Source organism: Ovis canadensis, chromosome 8 (assembly GCF_042477335.2).
Source record: "Ovis canadensis isolate MfBH-ARS-UI-01 breed Bighorn chromosome 8, ARS-UI_OviCan_v2, whole genome shotgun sequence".
NCBI classification, from domain to species: domain Eukaryota; kingdom Metazoa; phylum Chordata; class Mammalia; order Artiodactyla; family Bovidae; genus Ovis; species Ovis canadensis.
This window is the reverse complement of record NC_091252.1, coordinates 38,477,023-38,497,528: the sequence shown is the minus strand read 5'-3', so window position 1 is coordinate 38,497,528 and position 20,506 is coordinate 38,477,023. Positions and strand designations below refer to the sequence as shown.

The window sequence follows — 20,506 nt, the reverse complement described above, 5'->3', positions numbered from 1 at the left end:
AGAACTGACTCAAACGCATTCCTCTTTATAGCTGAGTAACCCACTGTATACATGTACCACAGCTCCTTGATCCATTCATCTGGCAGTGGACATGCAGGTTGCTTCCATGTTCTAGCTGTCGTGAGTGTGCTGCAGTGAACACTGGGGTATTTGTGTCTTTTTCAATTTTGATTTCCTCAAGGTATATGCCCAGTAGTAGGATTGCTGGGTCATGTGGTGGTTTTATTCCTAGTTTTTTAAGGAATCTCCATACCATCTTCCATAGTTGCCCACTTTTTGATTGGGCTGTTTTTCTGGTATTGAGTTTTATGAGCTGTTTGTATATTTTGGAAATTAATCATTTGTTAGTTGTTTCAGTGCTATTATTTTCTTACATTCTGAAGGTTGTCTTTTCACCTTGTTTATAGTTTCCTTTGCTGTGCAAAAGCTTTTAAATTAAATTAGGTCCCACCTGTTTATTTTTATTTTCATTACTCTGGGAAGTGGGTCATAGAGGATCTTGCTGTTATTTATGTTATACAGTGTTCTGCCTATGTTCTCCTCTAAGAGTTTTATAATTTCTGGTCTTACATTTAGGTTGTTAATCCATTTTGAGTTTATCTTTGTGTATGGTATTAGGAAGTGTTCAAATTTCATTCTTTTAACATAGCTGTCCAGTTCTCCTAGCACCACTTATTGAAGAGACTGTCTCTTTCCCATTGTTTGCCTCTATTGTCCAAGATAAGGTGCCCATAGGTGTGTGGGTTTATTTCTGGGCTTTCTATCTTGTTCCATTGGTCTCTATTTCCATTTTTGTGCCAGTACAATACTGTCTTGATGACTCTAGCTTTTTTGAAAAGTATTGTTAAGCTTTATTTTGCATAAGGATACAGTTTAGTAATATTTTCAAAATATTTGTGGCCTGATCTCTTAATTTGCTTTTAATTCTTTTTCTCCACATGGTGCATTCTGAGTTAAAACATGTTCTTTATAATGTTTTCTTCTTTTTCCTAAGTAACCGTTTTTTAGTAATTTATTTATGTGTGCACTGATACCTTCTCTGCTTTCCTCCTCTGCCAGTTCTATCTGTCGTCATTAGAATCTATGCCTGTGCTTGCTCGTGGGTGAGTTCTTTCTCTCTCTAACACACACGCTGCTGCTGCTGCTAAGTCGCTTCAGTCGTGTCCGACTCTGTGCGACCCCATAGACGGCAGCCTACCAGGCTCCCCCGTCCCTGGGATTCTCCAGGCAAGAACACTGGAGTGGGTTGCCATTTCCTTCTCTAATGCATGAAAGTAAAAAGTGAAAGTGAAGTCGCTCAGTCGTGTCCGACTTTTCGTGACCCCCATGGACTGCAGCCTTCCAGGCTCCTCCGTCCATGGGATTTTCAAGGCAAGAGTGCCATCGCCTTCTCCGCTCTAACGCACATCAGTTCAGTTCAATTCAGTCGCTCAGTCGTGTCCGACTCTTTGCGACCCCATGAATCACAGCGCGGCACGCCTCCCTGTCCATCACCATCTCCTGGAGTTCACTCAGACTCACGTCCATCCAGTCAGTGATGCCATCCAGCCATCTCATCCTCTGTCGTCCCCTTCTCCTCCTGCCCCCAATCCCTCCCAGCATCAGACTCTTACACCCTCTTAAATGAGTTAGCCCATGTCTTTTTCATTCCTTTGATCTGATAATCTGATTTTTTTAGAAAAGGAAATGAGAATAGCCTGGTGTGGCTTGTTTCTATGAATAGATGTGGATTTATAGAAGTCACTGGTCATCTTAGGTTACTCCCATCTCTAGTAAATACTTGATTTGTTATCTTCCCTGCATTGACATCATACTCATTGCTGTATAGTTTTTGGAGTCTTTCACCCTCTTGCTTTTGAACATCAAGACTTCATTTGCCCATTTCCAGTGTCAGTTCTGCTCTTTAAAAAGAGTATTGAGCGCAGCTCTACCAGGACACCTGAGTGCTCCCAGAGATGCTCTGCTGTCTCCTTCCGCCTCTTGGGCTGTGCACAGTTCCCTCTTATCTTGTGTATTTCTCTTTCCAGCATGAAGCTGTGCTGGTAAAGACAGGAACAATACTGTAGCTCTGCTTTCTCTTTATTTTCAAAATGGCATTTCTGAAGTGTAGAACAGTGTTTGACACACAGTAAGTGCTTAATAAATGGTGAAAGACTGAATGAATTCTTTGTAAGCAGCAGACTTATCCCTTTTCTGTTGTTGTCTTTTTTTTTTTTTCCCCAGGCTTTAAAGCCTTGCTATTCAAAAAGTAGTCTGAGGACCAGCCCCTTTGATATCACCAGGAGCTTGTCTTAAATGCAGAATCTCAGGCCCCACCTACTGAATCAGAATCTGCCTTTTAACGGGATTTTCAAGTGATTCATGTGTATGCTGCCTTTGAGAAGCACTGCTCTAAGCGTAACTTCAGTCTCAAGCAAAACTTTAGGAGCCGTTCCTGTTATCCCAGTACTAACCACCCCCCACCATAGTTCGTTTGTCTAGATAACACATTTTATCTAGTGAATTGTAGAAAACCAACATTTACATTTGGCTCATTTTAATCTTTTTTTTTTTTTTTAATAGTTACACTTACTGGTGGACACCAGAGGTAATAAAACATTTACCACTGCCTTATGATGAGGGTACGTATGCTGTTTCTCCTTTAGTTTTTATGCCAGACTATCTGGAAATTATTATTAAATGATCTTGAAGCATTCATTTCATATAACATTTTATTAGAAAGAAATGAATGACTATTCAGTGTTATGTTGCTGTTATAATAGATAGGAAATTATGACATCTTAGCTTTTTTTAAAGGGTAGAGATTGTATTATACTTCTTTTGTCTAAATAGGCCAATACCTTGTATTGTGTCTTACCAGTTATCAGGTATGTCACTCAGATGTTTAGTGGATACATTATTTCATCATTTAAAATTAGTACTTAGTATATTCCTACGTATTTGGGGGGAATGGGGAGGAAGTGAGGACCCATTCACAAGGAGAAATAAAAACTCTCCCTATATCTAAGCAGTGAAAAAAGGTACAGATGTATGTATAAAACTATATTTTAGTCACTGAAGATTAAATTATATATTAATTTCTCAGAAAGGCAGGAAAGTTTTTACATTCAAAGAATACCTTCAGATGTATTTTAACATATTAGAACAATGTTTCCAAGTTTAAATAATTGATCAGTTTGAAATGGAGTTTATTCTTGATTCTATTATTGATTCTTCAACCATGGACAAGCCAGTTTTCTCAATTGTGAAAGGATGCGACAATCTATTGCCAATCTGGAACACTCCAGGTGAAGATTCCATCTAATCACGTTTGACCATCCTGTTTTTGGATGGTATGGTGCAGGCCATAAAGTAAGAAGTTTGCAAATGAGTTCTTCACAAATTATTAATTAGCTTTTAAAAAGCATTTGTTAACCTTGAAATTCTGGGCAAAATCATAAATCATACTGCATGGTAATCCAAGTCTAACCAGTAACGCTGAAGAAGCTGAAGTTGAATGGTTCTATGAAGACCTACAAGAGCTTTTAGAACTAACACCCAATAAAGATGTCCTTTTCATTATAGGGGACTGGAATGCAAAAGTAGGAAGTCAAGAAACACCTGGAGTAACAGGCAAATTTGGCCTTGGAATGCGGAATGAAGCAGGGCAAAGACCAATAGAGATTTGCCAGGAAAATGCACTGGTCATAGCAAACACCATCTTCCAACAACACAAGAGAAGACTCTACACATAGACATCACCAGATGGTCAACACCGAAATCAGATTGATTCTATTCTTTGCAGCCAAAGATGGAGAAGCTCTATACAGTCAACAAAAACAAGACCAGAAGCTGACTGTGGCTCAGATCATGAACTCCTTGTTGCCAAATTCAGACTTAAATTGAAGAAAGTAGGGAAAACCACTAGACCATTCAGGTATGACCTAAATCAAATCCATTATGATTATACAGTGGAAGTGAGAAATAGATTTAAAGGACTAGATCTGATAGATAGAGTGCCTGATGAACTATGGACGGAGGTTCGTGACATTGTCCAGGAGACAGGGATCAAGACCATCCCCATGGAAAAGAAATGCAAAAAAGCAAAATGGCTGTCTGAGGAGGCCTTACAAATAGCTGTGAAAAGAAGAGAAGCGAAAAGCAAAGGAGAAAAGGAAAGATATAAGCATCTGAATGCAGAGTTCCAAAGAATAGCAAGAAGAGATAAGAAAGCCTTCCTCAGTGATCAATGCAAAGAAACAGAGGAAAACAACAGAATGGGAAAGACTAGAGACCTCTTCAAGAAAATTAGAGACACCAAGGGAACATTTCATGCAAAGATGGGCTCAATAAATGACAGAAATGGTATGGACCTAACAGAAGCAGAAGATATTAAGAAGAGGTGGCGAGAATACACAGAAGAACTGAACAAAAAAGATCTTCATGACCCAGATAATCACGATGGTGGTGATCACTCATCTAGAGCCAGACATCCTGGAATATGAAGTCAAGTGGCCTTAGAAAGCATGACTACAAACAAAGCTAGTGGAGGTGATGGAATTCCAGTTGAGCTATTTCAAATCCTGAAAGATGATGCTGTGAAAGTGCTGCATGCTGTATACCAGCAAATTTGGAAAACTCAGCAGTGGCCACAGGACTGGAAAAGGTCAGTTTTCATTCCAATCCCAAAGAAAGGCAATGCCAAAGAATGCTCAAACTACCGCACAATTGCACTCACCTCACATGGTAGTAAAGTAATGTTCAAAATTCTCCAAGCCAGGCTTTAGCAATACGTGAACTGTGAACTTCCAGATGTTCAAGCTGGTTTTAGAAAAGGCAGAGGAACCAGAGATCAAATTGCCAACATCCGCTGGATCATGGAAAAAGCAAGAGAGTTCCAGAAAAACATCTATTTCTGCTTTATTGACTATGCCAAAGCCTTTGACTATGTGGATCACAATAAACTGTGGAGAATTCTTCAAGAGATGGGAATACCAGACCACCTGACCTGCCTCTTGAGAAACCTATCTGCAGATCAGGAAGCAATAGTTAGAACTGGACATGGAACAACAGACTGGTTCCAAATAGGAAAAGGAGTACATCAAGGCTGTATATTATCACCCTGCTTATTTAACTTATATGCAGAGTACATCATGAGAAATGCTGGGCTGGAAGAAGCACAAGCTGGGATCAAGATTGCCGGGAGAAATATCAGTAACCTCAGATATGCAGATGACACCACCCTTATGGCAGAAAGTGAAGAGGAACTAAAAAGCCTCTTGATGAAAGTGAAAGAGGAGAGTGAAAAAGTTGGCTTAAAGCTTAACATTCAGAAAATGAAGATCATGGCATCAGGTCCCATCACTTCTTGGGAAATAGATGGGGAAATAGTGGAAACAGTGTCAGACTTTATTTTTGGGGCTCCAAAATAACTGCAGATGGTGATTGCAGCCATGAAATTAAAAGACACTTACTCCTTGGAAGGGAAGTTATGACCAACCTAGATAGTATATTGAAAAGCAGAGACATTACTTTGCCAACAAAGGTCCGTCTAGTCAAAGCTATGATTTTTCCAGTGGTCATGTATGGATGTGAGAGTTGGACTGTGAAGAGAGCTGAGTGCCGAAGAATTGATGCTTTTGAACTGTGGTGTTGGGGAAGACTCTTGGGAGTCCCTTGGACTGCAAGGAGATCCAACCAGTCCATTCTGAAGGAGATCAGCCCTGGGATTTCTTTGGAGGGAATGATGCTGAAGCTGAAACTCCAGTACTTTGGCCACCTCGTGCGAAGAGTTGACTCATTGGAAAAGACTCTGATGCTGGGAGGGATTGGGAGCAGGAGGAGAAGGGGATGACCGAGGATGAGATGGCATCACTGACTCGATGGACGTGAGTCTGAGTGAACTCCAGGAGCTGGTGATGGGAGGCCTGGTGTGCTGCGATTCATGGGGTCGTAAAGAGGCAGACACGACTGAGTGACTGAACTGAACTGAAGAAGATTCAGTTGTTCTGGGTAAAAAGATGGGAATGTAACAACCTAATGTTGCCCGTAATAAAGAGGATTTGAAATATAATGGAAAATTTAATAAAATAGCTGCAGAATTTTTATCTCTATGGCAGTAGGTGTTTATTTAAGAGAAAAAAGGAATTTAAAGGATTGAGTGATTTGATTTCTTAAATAATTCCCCACTCCCACCCCAGCTTCCAGAGGCCTCTGCCTCCTTAGCGATTGTCTTGCTCAGCTTTGCCATGCATGTTCTGTGCACATGTCTGGTTCCGGTCCCAAGCGCGTAAGTGCCAGAGACACGATCTGAGCCTCGTTCAGTGTACTCTCTGTGAACACAGTTGACATGACAGAAATGTTTATAAGATGTAATCTGAAGACTTTTAAGAGTAACAGGCGGTATCTCTCTTAGTTATCTGTGCTGCGAACTTAAAGAAGTTAGTAGTGAAGAAATTTCACAAATACGAAGAGGAGATTGACATCCACAATGAGTTCTTTCGACCATACGAGCTGAGTAGCTTTGATGACACCTTTTGCTTGGCTATGACGAGTTCAGCACGGTATGTTGTGAATTCTCTGAAACTGGAAGCACTGGGGAACTGTGGTTTTCCTAGTTTGTTTAGCTATGCCTTCCTTTACTCTTCTGCATGGCTGCTGCAGGCGGTTGTCCAACCTCTGAAATTCCTTCTGCAATTGGGAGCCCGTTACTCAGGAGGCAGTCCTTCTAATGTTGGGCAGCTCTCCATCCTGGTCTGTCACCTTTGAACATACTTCATTTTTCTGTCTCTTTTGGACTTTAGTGGGGCCTTTTAGGAAAATGATGGGTCTAGATTAAGAAAATTAGGCTCAGATAATCAGTTTTGATCATTATGTTTTATACTAAAGTTTGCAGTCTTGTATTTACCCTTTGTTTCACATTTTCTTCAAATGTGATATATGTGTGCCTAAACTTAATATAGTACATGGTGAAACATATTTCATGGTTTGTTTCCTAGAAGTTACTCTACATTTTGCTTTGATTTCAGATAGAAAGTTTGGAATTTTTACTTGCTTGATTTTCAGTTATACTTGCTAAAGTTTAGCAGTTTTAACTGTGAGGTTATCGTCATTTTCCTTTGGGTTACACATAAATTTTAGTGAGTAGCAAATTCTCAAATATGTCATCCATAAATCATGAGGATCAACTGAGTAGTTCAAAAAGAAAGAAAAATTAAACTTACATTTGAATGGAACATTTTCAAACTGTTAAGTAGGCATTTTGAGTCAGATTCAATATTACTTTCTTTTCCTTCAAAAAATGTAATATTGAGTCACATGCTTGGAGCAGTATCCTTGCCAGAAGTTATGAGTCTTATCTGCATAAATCATGTAACCATTGCTTCTTTGGCATCTATTAAGGAGTTTCATCTGGCTTCAGCAGTAATAGTAAGGTAGCCCCTGTATCATGAGGAAGTAGCTTCAGCTTATCACAGTAAGTGGTAAATTAAAAGTTTCTATTTAAAGTGTTCCAGTGTTATAATGAATTAATTCTAGACTAATGAGACAGATGTTGATACTTCAATTCATACCACCGTGTTTTTTATAATTGTGTCTGCCTCCTTAGGTGCTATAGTGTAATAAAAACATTGTCCATAAAACCGAGCAGCTTAGTGTCTTGCCCTCAGTTTTATGAGTTTAATTTTACTTGAAAATGAATCATGATATACAACCAGAGATGAATCTTAATAGTAATTCAGATATCAATTCTGCTCCAGGAAACAAAATCTTGAATTCAAAATCGTTGGGCCTCTTAATCAGAGAAAATTCACAGTGAAGACTGCTAACATTGAAGTTACTGAGTGCCATTAATTCATGGGGTCTTATGGCCCAGATCACCTAAACTCCCTTGAGTATTTCGCTTAAAATATATATACCTCTGAAGGCTAAGAAGGAACAGTATAAGAATGTGGATAGAGAGGGAAGCTGAAACCATCTAGATGGACAGTGATTCACATGGAATTTTTTCCCCTTTCTTCAGTGACTTCATGCCTAAGACCGTTGGTATTGATCCAAGTCCGTTTACTGTACGTAAGCCAGATGAGACCGGAAAATCAGTATTGGGGTAAGATTTACATGTAGAATAAAATTTTAAAGATTCACATAAAATAATATAGCACTTGCAAAATAATTTTCACCCAAAACTAATCACTTCAAGTCATAGTTTACAGCACAGTACCTACACTGCATCTATTGGTGTGCTAAGTCACTTCAGTCGTGTTTGACTCTTTGTGGTCCCATGGACTGTAGCCAGCCAGGCTCCTCCACCCATGGGATTCTCCAGGCACGAATACTGGAGTGGGTTGCCATTTCCTCCTCGAGGGAATGTTTCTGAACCAGGGATAGAACCTGTGCCTCTTATGTCTCCTGCATTGGCAGGTGGGTTCTTTACCACTAGCACCACCTAGGAAGCCCGCTGCATCTATACAGATAGCTTATTTATAGCACTGGGATTATTAAAGCATGTTCGACACCGAAAGTAGAATTTATGGGAACTTCAGCAACACAGTACATTTTACTTAAATTAGATGCTTCGTAGATGGCATAAAGTTAGGTAGCAGATGTTATGTATGTCATTTAATAACTCCACATCCTCTGTTTTCCACAACATAGAAGACTTAGGTAAAAATGTATACTTGTGTTTATTTTTGCTGGCACCCGGAGGAAACATTAAAGCAAATGCTCAGACAGAGGACTTAATAGATTTTCTGTGTATTCCTTTAACATTGTGTGGGCGATGACTGTTGTTTTATTGTATACAGTAGTACGAAGAAGAGAACAAACCATGTTTAAATCTTTATGCTTGGAGACTGGAATGAAACATGTCCTAGTGTGTGCATCTCTGTTACTACCGTTGACCTGAGTGATCTCAGTGATAAGAATTCTCCTAGGCCCTGGCCAGACTGTGGATTCTGAGTCCTAATTGTATTTGGGAGTGTGTACAGGGTCTTAATTGGATTCTAACTACATGTGTGATTTATACAATGAGATATATATTGATATTACTATTTCTGAGATAACGCCACTTAATGTGGCTTAAATATGTGTCCTGGACCAGGTGCTATGAGGAATTTAAAAGAATTAGTGTACAGTTCTGAAATGTATCAACTTCAATTTTTAGTTTCATAAAGTCAGAAATGAATTTATTTTCTCTAATATCTAACCCATGGTTAGATAGTATTAATTGTTTCTTTTCTAGAAAATGTAGAATATTGTATTTCAAGTCCCTTGCAGAGAATTTTTTCAAGTAAGAATATTAAATATATTAAATATTTTTCATAAAATCCAAAAATATTACCATACATTTTTTAAATTAAGAAAAAAACAGTATTCTGACTACTCTCAAATTTGACACTGAAATAAAAGCAAATCATGCGTACTTTTTTCTGTTTCCCCTCATCCACTCTCTATTATTAGGAGACATCGTCAGCAAACATAGTTATTCACTACTTAAATTGTTTTAAAACAGTTTAAAATCGTAGTTTATGTTCATCAGTTGCTCATTACTTTGGTACAAGTAATCAGCTGCCACTGTGATTGATAAAAATTCATACGAAGGCCAGAAATACACATGGATTTGGCTATCGACCCTTTCTTAATGCTTCTACAAGTTATAGGTAATTTCACTAATATCTCAAACATAACAGTCTTCTATTGTACTATAAATTTTGAAAATCCTGATTTCAGTTACCAAAAGGGAAGACACAGTAGCCAAGTGGTAGAAAGGCTTTTCTGCACACTGCAAGCACATACTTGCTTTTTTTTTCTGAATTCATAGCAAAACTTAAATTCCTAGAAGGTCAGTTCATGTACATGATAAAATGTTAAACTTTTCCCTTCAGCACAGCTTGAATCCAGACGCTAGCTTCTCACAGTCATTTGCTTAACACTTCTCCAGGACTAAGGCTTTGGGACAGGGTGATACACGGTGAGCACTGAGGGTTCAGTTTACAGATGCTTCACATCCATATTCATCTTTTTAAAGAAATAAGAGCAACAGAGAAGAAGCTGTGTTACAGCGGAAGACAGCCGCCAGTGCCCCGCCGCCGCCCAGCGAGGAGGCGGTGTCCAGCAGCTCGGAAGACGACTCCGGGACCGACCGAGAGGAGGAGGGCTCCGTGTCGCAGCGCTCCACTCCAGTGAAGATGACCGACCTGGGCGACAGTGCCAAAGTGACAGAGGTGAGGGACCCAGGAGAGGCTGCTGTCCAGTGAGGTTTTGGACAAGCAGCTCCAGAATCCCGCGTTCAGCTGAAAGGCTGAGAGGGAGGGAGAGTCACGTCACCTCACTCCACCATTCTCATGCGCGGTGTGGGAGGTGCTGCAGAGACGAATACATTTGGCAAAGATATTACTGAAAATGGTTCCTGAAATTGCTATTTTTGCGTCCACGTGTAATAGTAAATTTCTTGTCACTTCAGAATTCTTAAAGTGAATCCTGTCCCTCTTTGAGCAACCCATCTACTTGAGGTCCATTTGTTCCCTTGCTTAGCACATTACGGGAATGCAGGGTTTGCACCTGGGCCTCACAATCTCTGCCTAATCCCAGTGGGAAGTTCATCCTGTTGAATTTGATATGGATAGTACATTGAGGGAAAACAAAAGACAAGTGAACAATAGAAAAATCAAATTTAGCTTTAGGGGAACTGGATTTCTAGAAAGAGCCAGAAGTCATTTGAGGTAGACATGGCAAATAAAAGGTAATGATATGGGAACTAAATCTGTTATTCTGGTCATTGGCAAAGTGCAGCCTATTGGCCAAAGCAGCTTGCTGCCATTTTTTCTAAGTAAAGTTTAATTTACAACCAGCCTTACCAATTTGTTTATATGTTATCTGTGGTTGCTTTCACCCTGTAACAGCAGAATTACGCTGCTGTGGCAGAGATGATGTGACCCAAAGAACGTAAAGTATTTACTGCCTGACCCTTCACAGAAAATGTTTGCCAACTCTTGCATTATACAAAAGCAATTAGTAATTACCAACTAGTTTTTTATCTAAAATAAACTATTTTAGTGAAAATGAAATACAGTTTGTAAAAAATCATTAACTTAGAAATGTAATGAATACATTGAAACATTGTGATGGTTTTTATGGGAAAATTCACAGGGTCATTTTCTTCATTTTTGGAAATTATTAATGTGCTAGATGTCTAAGAACTCTTCCTGATTCCCTTATTTTTTGACCCCAGAATGTAGTCCAGCCCATGAAAGAGGTGTATGGAATCAACCTCTCAGATGGCCTGTCAGAAGAAGATCTTTCCATTTATTTAAGGTAAGGTATTTTCAAGAGAAATTGAGGACAAATGCAAATGTATTACAATAACTTACATCTAATATAACTTTTAAAATTGAAAGTGGTCAGCCATACAGAAGGAAGTGAATTCCACTTGGAATAGTAGCATTTAGGTCAGATTCTGAAACAACTTATATTTGGAGTTAAAAACCCTACTTACTGCCTGAGACTCCTGGGCCCCTGAATGATAAAAGTTTATGATACTTACACGTATTTTCACTGCCCAAATGTAAACTGCAGACTGAAGTTCAAATGCATTTCTGCATTCCTGCATTAACAAATTCTCAAGATCAAGTACCTTCTTACAAAATGAACTTGGGATATTGACAGTTGAGGACTTTGTATTCAGTTTAGCTTGGGGTGGGCGGAGGGGGTGGATGTGGCACTGTGGGAGTGGTGACTGAGGAGGAAAAAGGAAGCAGTGATGTACCAATTCAGAGTGTTATAGACTTTTATGAGGAAGATCTAGCTAAAAGGTGGAGATCTACCAAAAGGTATCCAGAAAATCACGTACATAAAAATGTGTCTGTGTGTGTTTGCAGAGAAGATTAATAGTTATCAGATTCTCTACAGAATTCCTCCCCCCCAAATCCTCAAAAACCTAAGGATTAAACACCCATTTAAACACCCCCTCAACCTAGTATTAATATATGTATTAAGAATTCTTAATTATTTCAAATGAACATGATCCCACTTATGTAAGTTTGGCTTATGTAAAATGTAATATAAATGATTACTAGTCTTCAGGTCTTTTTTAAGGAGGGTATTTGTTTTGCAGAATCCACTGAACTGATTATTTTTCACTCTCTACTTCAAATTAGTAAGATCTGCTGGAGAATATGTAAAATATAGAAATATATAGCATTTCTTAGCTGCAGAAGCACTGGTATGACTATGTATCACTGTCCTACTGGAAGTCAACTGAGTCATTCAGAACTCAGCCACACCCTCCTCACTCCTGGACACACAGTGCATTCATAACAGCTGTCACACTCTGTCACTCAACTCAAATAGCTGAAGTAGACCTCTGTAAGCAACATGGTCTAGAAGAATAAATTATCTGGAGTTAGTGACTAATATGACTCTACTTACTGCAGAGAGCATAAGTATACAAGTCAATGATGTTCACTCGCTGAAGATGAAAGCTGGACAAGACTAAGCTAATTTAAAAGTTTTTCATTGCACTGTAATGATTTAATAATTGGTAGTTTCTGAAGCACTTTTCCTGACCTTTAAAAAACCTAATAAAAACTACAGGCTGCATCCCTGAGGGTCAGATGGATGCATGGAGCACAGGCCACACCTTGGATGGGTGTACTTGAGAAATATCAGGGGCCCATTGCTATAGGCATCCTCTGACCTTGCTGAGCAGGCCTGGGGCCTGCTCTGGCCCTCAGCTACAAGTCCGGTTTAGTGTGGTGGAGGCATCTCTGAGGAGGCATGGTGGGTCAGTGAAGCTCAGCAGGTGGTCTCCTCAGCCCCCTGTCTCTGTTGAAAGTACCCTTAGTAGTGGCTGCTGTACGCGTGGGGATTCTTGTGGTCCTGAGGAACCAAGTCCTTGCTTCAGGAGCGGTCTCTAGCCTGATCTGCCATTCCCTTGTCATTTATCTCACCCAAGCACCATCCCTCTCCCCTTGTTTCCCTCTGCTTCCTGCTGCGGTCACCCTCAGATCCGCAAGGGCTTACGATCATCTTTCTGGCCTCAGGAACATTTGGCTCAGGTTCTATACCACGTTTGAGTAAACAGAATGCAACAAAGTAAACGTTTTCTTTCATTTTTATAGCCACGGTTATAACTTAAACTGTAAGCATTTCCCCCTCCTCTGTTCTCATAAACCCACTCTAACATCAGGCATCGTTTATAAACCGAGTCTTGTGTCACATGGGGTCCTCTGTGTGCTTTTCTGATAGAAGTATATTACTGTCATTCAAACACCCGTACAGTTTGTGTCATCTGCTGAATTTGTGGCAGGTAGTTCCTTTAGCTTACTTTTTTTACACATTGTAATTTGTAGATTTGTGCAGCTGGGGCAGAGTCAACATAAACAAGACAAGAGCAGCCAGCAGTTCTGTTCCAGGTGCCCAGATGGAGTTATAAAATTGTAAGTACTAGATTAGACCTTGTAAAAATAATCTTCGTATTCGTGCCTTTAAGACTTTGTAAGAGAAATATTGTGACCAAATTAGTATAAGCACTAAAGCATCTCCTCCTGGTATCCTGTTGGAGGAGAACTGGTAATCTGTGGGCATGTGGAAGAGGCTGGCAGCCTGACCTGTGCTTGAAATGCACCCTTTAGAAATGGGATTGAAGTCGCTGGGGGATTCCCACCAGTGGGTAGGGCCAGGATGGAAAAAACAGATCTGACCCTGGAGACAAGCTCCTCAAGTTCACTGCCAGACCCCTGAGGGCAGGAGTGGTTTTTCTTTTCTAGCACGGTATCTTCACCAGTTCTTTTAACTTGCTGTTTAGTAAATTAAATAAACACTCTGACACTTTAGGGGTTTTTTACCTTGAGCAAGTAATTTTAAGTTCTGTGTGGCTCAGTTTCTTTATCTGCAAATGTGATAATAATTCCTGCTTCATGGGAGGGTGGTGACACTTTCACTGAGATAATGCATACAAAGTGCTTAGATCCATGTCTGAAATATGTTCTCATTACGTTGTGATCATCACCATCGTCACATTCTTCTTTGTATTTATCATTGTTCTCTGCTTTTGGGGACCAAACAAAGCGGAGGTTGTGACCAGGAGTAGCTCCCTGATGCCATGTGCTCAGCTGAGTTTCTTTTATGAAAATGGGTCACTGTGGTGATTAAGTGAGGTGGAATATGTAATGTGTCTACATCAGTGTCTGGCATAGAGTTGACATTTAGTAAATGTTCTCTTCCCTTTTCTTAGTCCAACTTTATCAGTTAGTTTAATAAACCATTGATACTGATTGCCTGACTTCTGTCTGTACTATATCTGTGTGTTCCTGATTGTTAAGAGGCTACTGTAGTGATCCAGGCAAAGACTGGTGGCTTAGAGAGTAGTGGCCGGGAGAATTTTGGAAATGAGATGAATCTAGGAAATGTCTGGGAAGTAAAATAGAGAGGAGTTGGATATGGGAAAAAGGCCTTACCAAGGACGGTCATTAGGATTTTTGGTTTGTGCCGTAGGTTTGATTGATTGATTCATTCATTCATTTACTTAGCAAATAGGTACTTAATACCTATTAGGACCTGCCATTTATCAAGGTAAAGAGCACTGTAGGAGAACTCCATTTGCCTTTCAAGGGGGAACCAAAGTGGCCATGTTTAGGAAGCAATTGGATCAACTGATCTGAACTCAGAAAAGAGGCTCTGGGATTGTGAATGCATACTGATGATAACTGAAGCCATTGGTCAAAGATGACACCACTTGAAAGAATAACAGACTGAGAAGATCTACACGTGAGTCTTAAGGGGGTCTGGGTTTAACACTGGCTCCCCTGTCCATGGGATTTTCCAGGCAAGAGTACTGGAGTGGGGTGCCATTGCCTTCTCCAGAGAAGAGACACAGAGATGGCTAGTCCAGAGAAGGGGAAGGAAAACCAAGATTATTTTATCACAGCCTCCAAAAGGTCTATTTATCCCTGCTTTCTCTCCTCTGTCACTATTTTTTTTTTCTCTTTTTAAAAACATAAAAGCTCATTAACTTAGAAACAGGTTTTCCTTCTTAGGTCTAGTTAGCATACGGAAGTATGAGCTCCCAAATGAGCTGATATTAGAGGGGGCCAAAGAGGGAAAAGTATTTAAATGTGTTGGTAAAGTAAGAGACTCTGTTATCAAACTGTATTATTTGAATTGATTCTTCCATTTAAATAGTATAGTACAATTTAGGAGGAGCAGATACTGAAGGGAATATAGCATACAAGATAAAAGAAAAACATCTTCCCATTTCCTTCAACATTTTGTCTACTTTGATCTGTAACTGGTCTTGCTGATAAGTTATTTTTAAATTCTTTTTCTTACAGTATTTAGTATTTGCTTTTCTGAGTCTTAGCACAGATTAAAAAAAAAAAAACCATGTGAATCTCGAATTTTGTTAACCTTTTCCACTTAATTAGTAAAGAATCTAACATGAGCGTCTGCACAGCGTCTTCAGCAGGATAACAAAGAGCTTGGTAGGCCTTGTATTATGTTGTCATGGCAACTGCTCAAGAGTGTTGTTTTTTGGTGTGTGTGTGTGTGTGCATGTGGCGTGTGCACTTGCTTTAAATTGAAACTCTGTAACTAGGTTCTTAAAATGTCAGCTATTCAATTTTAGATTTTTAAAGCTGTGCCAAAACCAAGAGAAATTAGATTTATGTGAGATGGTCCAAATCCTCATCTTGTTATGGTTCAGGTTCTAGTATATTTTAAAATATAGCAAGTTTTTTTAAGTTTATGTACATTTGTGTCTACTGATTTCTGGATAATTCATAATCTTTATCAGTTTGTCTTGAAATTATGAGGCAAACAAGTACTCTTTTTCTAAATGAGGTATGTAACAACCAATATAAAATACATTGACAGTGATCAGCTGGCAAGGAGCCAGTAGGCCAGGAGCTCCTGAAGCAGAGGTATGGAAAACTGGATGGAGGAGCTGGACATGGTCGCCCGTGCTCTTGTGGGACATTTCTTAGGAGCGGATCTTAAACCCCAGACTGGTCGGTGTCTGCACTGTCAGCCCAAACACTCAGTTATATCCTCTTTGAGTGTGACCCTCCCTTTGACTCATGCCACTCCCTCAGTGTGTGGGTGCTGATTAGGGAAAAACGACATCAGGCCACACTTCCTGAGCAGTGTGTGATGGGCACTGTTCTATGTACCTTAACCTGTATCAACGCAATTCTCACAATAACTCTAGGAAGTAGGTCTTAACTATCGTCTTCATTTTACAGATGGGGAAATCCCACAGAGAAGTTATCTAACTTGCCCAAGGTCAAACAGCAACTGACATTCAAACCCAGACGAACTGGCTGTCCATCACTAAGCTGTAAATGCCTAGTGTTACCAACTGCTTTTATAACCACAGCAGTAAAAATACTGGGTTATTAGTGTGAACAGCCTTTATTTTGATCCTCTGACATGATCTGGGTTATAGGCGGCTCCAGATGCAAACATAGTGTTTCTGCCCTGTTGAGCTTGAACTTTTTTTTTTTAATAATATTTAAAGAGAATATGCCTTTATTCTTTTCCTGGTCCCGAGCCTATTGTCTCAAATGTAGACTTGCTTCCTGGGCAGGCACACTTTGCTTGATTCATAACATGGTATGGAGGTTAAGACGTTCTGGGAACAGTGTTACTGCTTTTTAGGGTTATTGCCATCCTAAGTTGTAAGTTCCCCTGCTGCCTCTTGAACTGTAGCTAAATTGAGTGCTCTGTAAATGTCTGTTGAAATGTGCTGACTCTCACCCCCACCTCCATTACTATCCGAGCACGCGCGGGGCGCTGTGAGCATCTCTCACGGCCCACCTCATCCATCCTTGATCACTTTAGTTCTTCCCCTATTGTGCTTCCTGCTCGTAAACCCTCTGCCCTCTCCTGTTTGTTTCCCTACTACCTTCTAATAGAGGAAAAGAGTGAACACATCAAGGGTTTAGCGTTTGTTTCCTCTCTGTCCTGTTTCCACTTGCACCTGTGACCAGATGCAGAGTGAGACCGGCCTGCAGGGAAGAACTTGCTGAGCCCAGGCAGGTGGGGCACTGTATTCAGGACCACCCTGCCCTCATTGTATGCTCCCAGTTCTCAGCACTTTTTAACTAAGCGATCTATGCCAATCAGTGGAGGTTAAGAAAAACATGAACATGTGTATTATTAGTGCCTACTATTCCATGGCTCACCTATTCCAGGTGTATGTCTCACTTGTTTAAACATTTGTCTTTAAAGAAATGGTTCACAATGTAATACGTAGAGTTTGGTAAAAACTGTCTAATTTAGAATCCTTCCAATGGCGGATGAGCTAAATAACTGTTTGCTGTATTAGGACCATAGGTTGAATTTATTTGCTAAGAACATCTCACAATAAACAGCATCTGCTGACCTTAGAGGGAATGCCCCTGGGTTTCAGCTTTGGCTAGGGGATCCTCTCACTCATCAGAGGATGCTCTTACACAGAGTCAGGGCATGTTTTCACACCCATGAAGTGAGCATGACACTAGGCTGTGCTTAGCTCAACTTTGTTGACTTTCCATGGTGTCACTTTCAATGCTGTGTCTCTATACACATGTCACTCCAGGGTTCCCACGCCACCGTTGATTTCATCTAGTCCTCTGCAGATAATACTCTCATCTCCACTGCAGGCTAAAAAAAGTGTTTAATGGGCCACTCCTGTTATCTTTTCCAAACACCCAGGGGTGCAGTCTTTAAAGGTTTAAGGATGAGAGCAGCCGGGAAGCAGTGATCAATGATTAGCAGCTAGTTCGCTCCATGGGAGGGAGATGATGGCGACAGCAGCTCCTCAGCCCAAGGAAACTAGGCTGTGACCTTTCCTCTCACCCCAGAAACTACCCCAGAAGTCTTTCTTTCTCTTTGACTCTGGCCTTTATTTTTCTCTCTTTAACCCTCTCTGGCTTTTTTATATATGCTTTTCTAATTATCTCTTTCTGCTTCTTCCTAACCCCCTGTTTATTTTACCTCCCTCTTTCTCCCTCTTTTTTCCTTTGCCATCCCATCTCCAACCCCTCCGGTATTTTTAACTCTGCTTAGTTTTTAAAATACAGTAGTCTCTCCAAAACACAAATCTCTTTCCTGTATTTTAGGATAGTGCTTTTCAGATTGTAATTCTAGACTCATTAGTGGGCTATGAAATTAATTTAGTAGGCTTCCACACAACAAAATGAAAAGAAACTGAACTGAGTCCAGTAGAAGGCTCTAGTGCATGGCACAGGGGTTAAGTCTTGTTTCATGAAACTTTATTTCTATACATAAATATAGCATTGTGTACCAATCTGCCATGCAAAATGCATTTCTCACTGTGGATAACAGTCACAGATTGAGTTTATATGAATGCACCTTTTCTGAGACCAAATGAATTATAAATCTTAACTCTGTTCCCATTATCCAGGCACTTAATGAATGTTTGTTGTTTGAATGAAAATGCGTGAATAATTTCTGTCTGGAATAGACAAGAGAGAGATCAGGAAGAAAAGGGATCAGAAAGAGGTGTAAGAGGTTTCTGTGGTGTATCCAAAGTGGGTAAGTAAATGCAGGCTTTGGAAAATACACTCTCATTACTTACAATGAGTTGAGCACTGAGATGACCATGGAAAGGAAGGAGGTAGCAGGAAGCTCCAGCTGAAATTCAAAATGAAAAGCTATTAGATGTATAAAGGAAAGACAGAAAAGTGAACGCCTCTTTGTTTGAATATTATCTATAATAGTACCTGCATTCTGAATATTATCTATTATAGCACCTACATACTGTGTTAAACAAGAAACTTTAATGGAACAGGGTGAATTTTTTGAACCTTTCAGAGAAGGCTATCCTGAAAGGTTTCTAGCGTATAAGGAGTAATAAATGGAAATTTAATTGTAGGTAATTGTGTAATTAATTTAATGTAGCTAAAATAACTTTGATATTTTAAAAATTTAGTATATTGACTATTTTATTTTGGTGACTGCAAAGCATACCATTTATGGAAATTCTGCAGGTTCACATGAGGCCTTGAGTCTCCACCCTGCCAATATAGATTTTTCTTATTTTCCAAGAACCTAGCTAGTGATTCCATAAAGTAAGATATACTTGTGTGTGTGCTCTGTTGTGTCTGACTCTCTGCGAACCCGTGGACTATAGCCTGCCAGGCTCCTCTATCCATGGAATTTTCCAGGAAAGAATGCTGGAGTGAGTTGCCTTTTCCTCCTCCAGGGGATCCTCCTGATCCAGGGACCAAACCTGCATCTCCTGCATTGTTAGGCATATTCTTTACCACTGTGCCACCTGGGAAGCCCAAGGCATACTTCTGTAATACAGTAAGGCATTATAGGCACTGTATGCCAGGTTAGGTATATGTACATTAATACACAGTTGAGTGAGAGAGAGAGATAGTCTCTGCTTCTGAGGGTTTCCCTGGTGCCAGGAAATTCCAGGTGGTGGGAAGTGCTGTGAAGGTGGGAGGTGGTGTGAAGAGGAAGCTGTGGGAGTGCAAAGAAGAATACAAATCAGATTCCTGGGCAGACTTCACCCAGGCTAAATTTTAAGGGAAAATGGAGTTATCTGGTTGAAGAAGGCAGAGAGGGCAAAGGTTCAAGACCACACACCACTTTTGGAGACCCATACAGAATTCAGTGTCTAATACAAGAGGATTTTCAGTGAGGAGGCCAGAGACACAGACCGACAGGAACAGTCAGAAAGAGATGCTAGGTGAGAGAGTGACTCTTGTCCTAGAAGCCTGTTTTAATCAGGGATGTGGTAAAAGTTACTGTGAAAATAGCATGGAGAATGGATTGGAGGCCAAGAGAGAAACAGCACATCTATTAGAAACCCCAGGGCAAGAAAATGATTGGAGCCTGCTTTTGGCTGCTGAAATAAAGGGATTTATTTTGTAAGGGCAGATTCTGCAGGACATGGTACAATTTGGTAACTAATTAGGTGTGAGGAATGTGTTAGAGGCAGGAGTGTTCTACCTATGTTGACTAGATCTGGTCACCAGAATTGGAAATACAAATCCAAGTTTGGGACAATGATAGGATCAGGTGATTGTCTGGAGTTCTGGGGGATGGTGAGGGACAAGGAAGATTGGCATGCTGCAGCCCTTGGGGTTGAAAAGAGACTGAACAACTGAACAACAGCAAGAGGTTTTACAGAGATTCAGTGATTTTGTGGGTGTTTTTTTTTCTGCACTTAATTTTAAAAGAAAGTAAGTTAAATTTTGTATCTTTCTTTGATGGGGTCCAAGTTAAATAGATTATTATATGTGCTTTTTAAATGTTTTGGAGATCCATGGTCCTATTAAAGGGGGGGATCCTTCAATTACTGATAGAAATGAAGAATTTAGGGGGTTTAAATGTATTTTTAGCCCTTAGAATACTTATTTTTTTCACATGAACAAGCAGGTTAATCCTGAGGGAACAGATCTGCATATCTGTGGCCACGTGAAGAGTATTACTCATTGGTTTTCTTAGCTCTGCATAAAGAATCACATTTTATAACTGTTTAACCTTTTGTTATTTTGGTAGTTTACCAAATTACCAT

General features: G+C 40.0%; 1 protein-coding gene across 3 annotated transcripts in view; it reads left to right on the top strand.

The window, feature by feature from the left end:
* FIG4 (FIG4 phosphoinositide 5-phosphatase) overlaps positions 1-20,506 on the top strand; it is a 178,977-nt gene that overhangs the window by 110,168 nt on the left and 48,303 nt on the right. For 2 of the 3 annotated variants that reach the window (XM_069598142.1, XM_069598144.1), the window contains 6 exons: positions 2,563-2,621; positions 6,395-6,542; positions 8,000-8,083; positions 10,004-10,199; positions 11,207-11,289; positions 13,326-13,412. In XM_069598142.1, the coding sequence (XP_069454243.1) occupies positions 2,563-2,621; positions 6,395-6,542; positions 8,000-8,083; positions 10,004-10,199; positions 11,207-11,289; positions 13,326-13,412 (657 nt within the window). Of the gene's footprint in view, positions 1-2,562; positions 2,622-6,394; positions 6,543-7,999; positions 8,084-10,003; positions 10,200-11,206; positions 11,290-13,325; positions 13,413-14,586; positions 15,356-20,506 lie in introns of those variants that run through there. The other variant, XM_069598143.1, reaches the window with a different exon arrangement.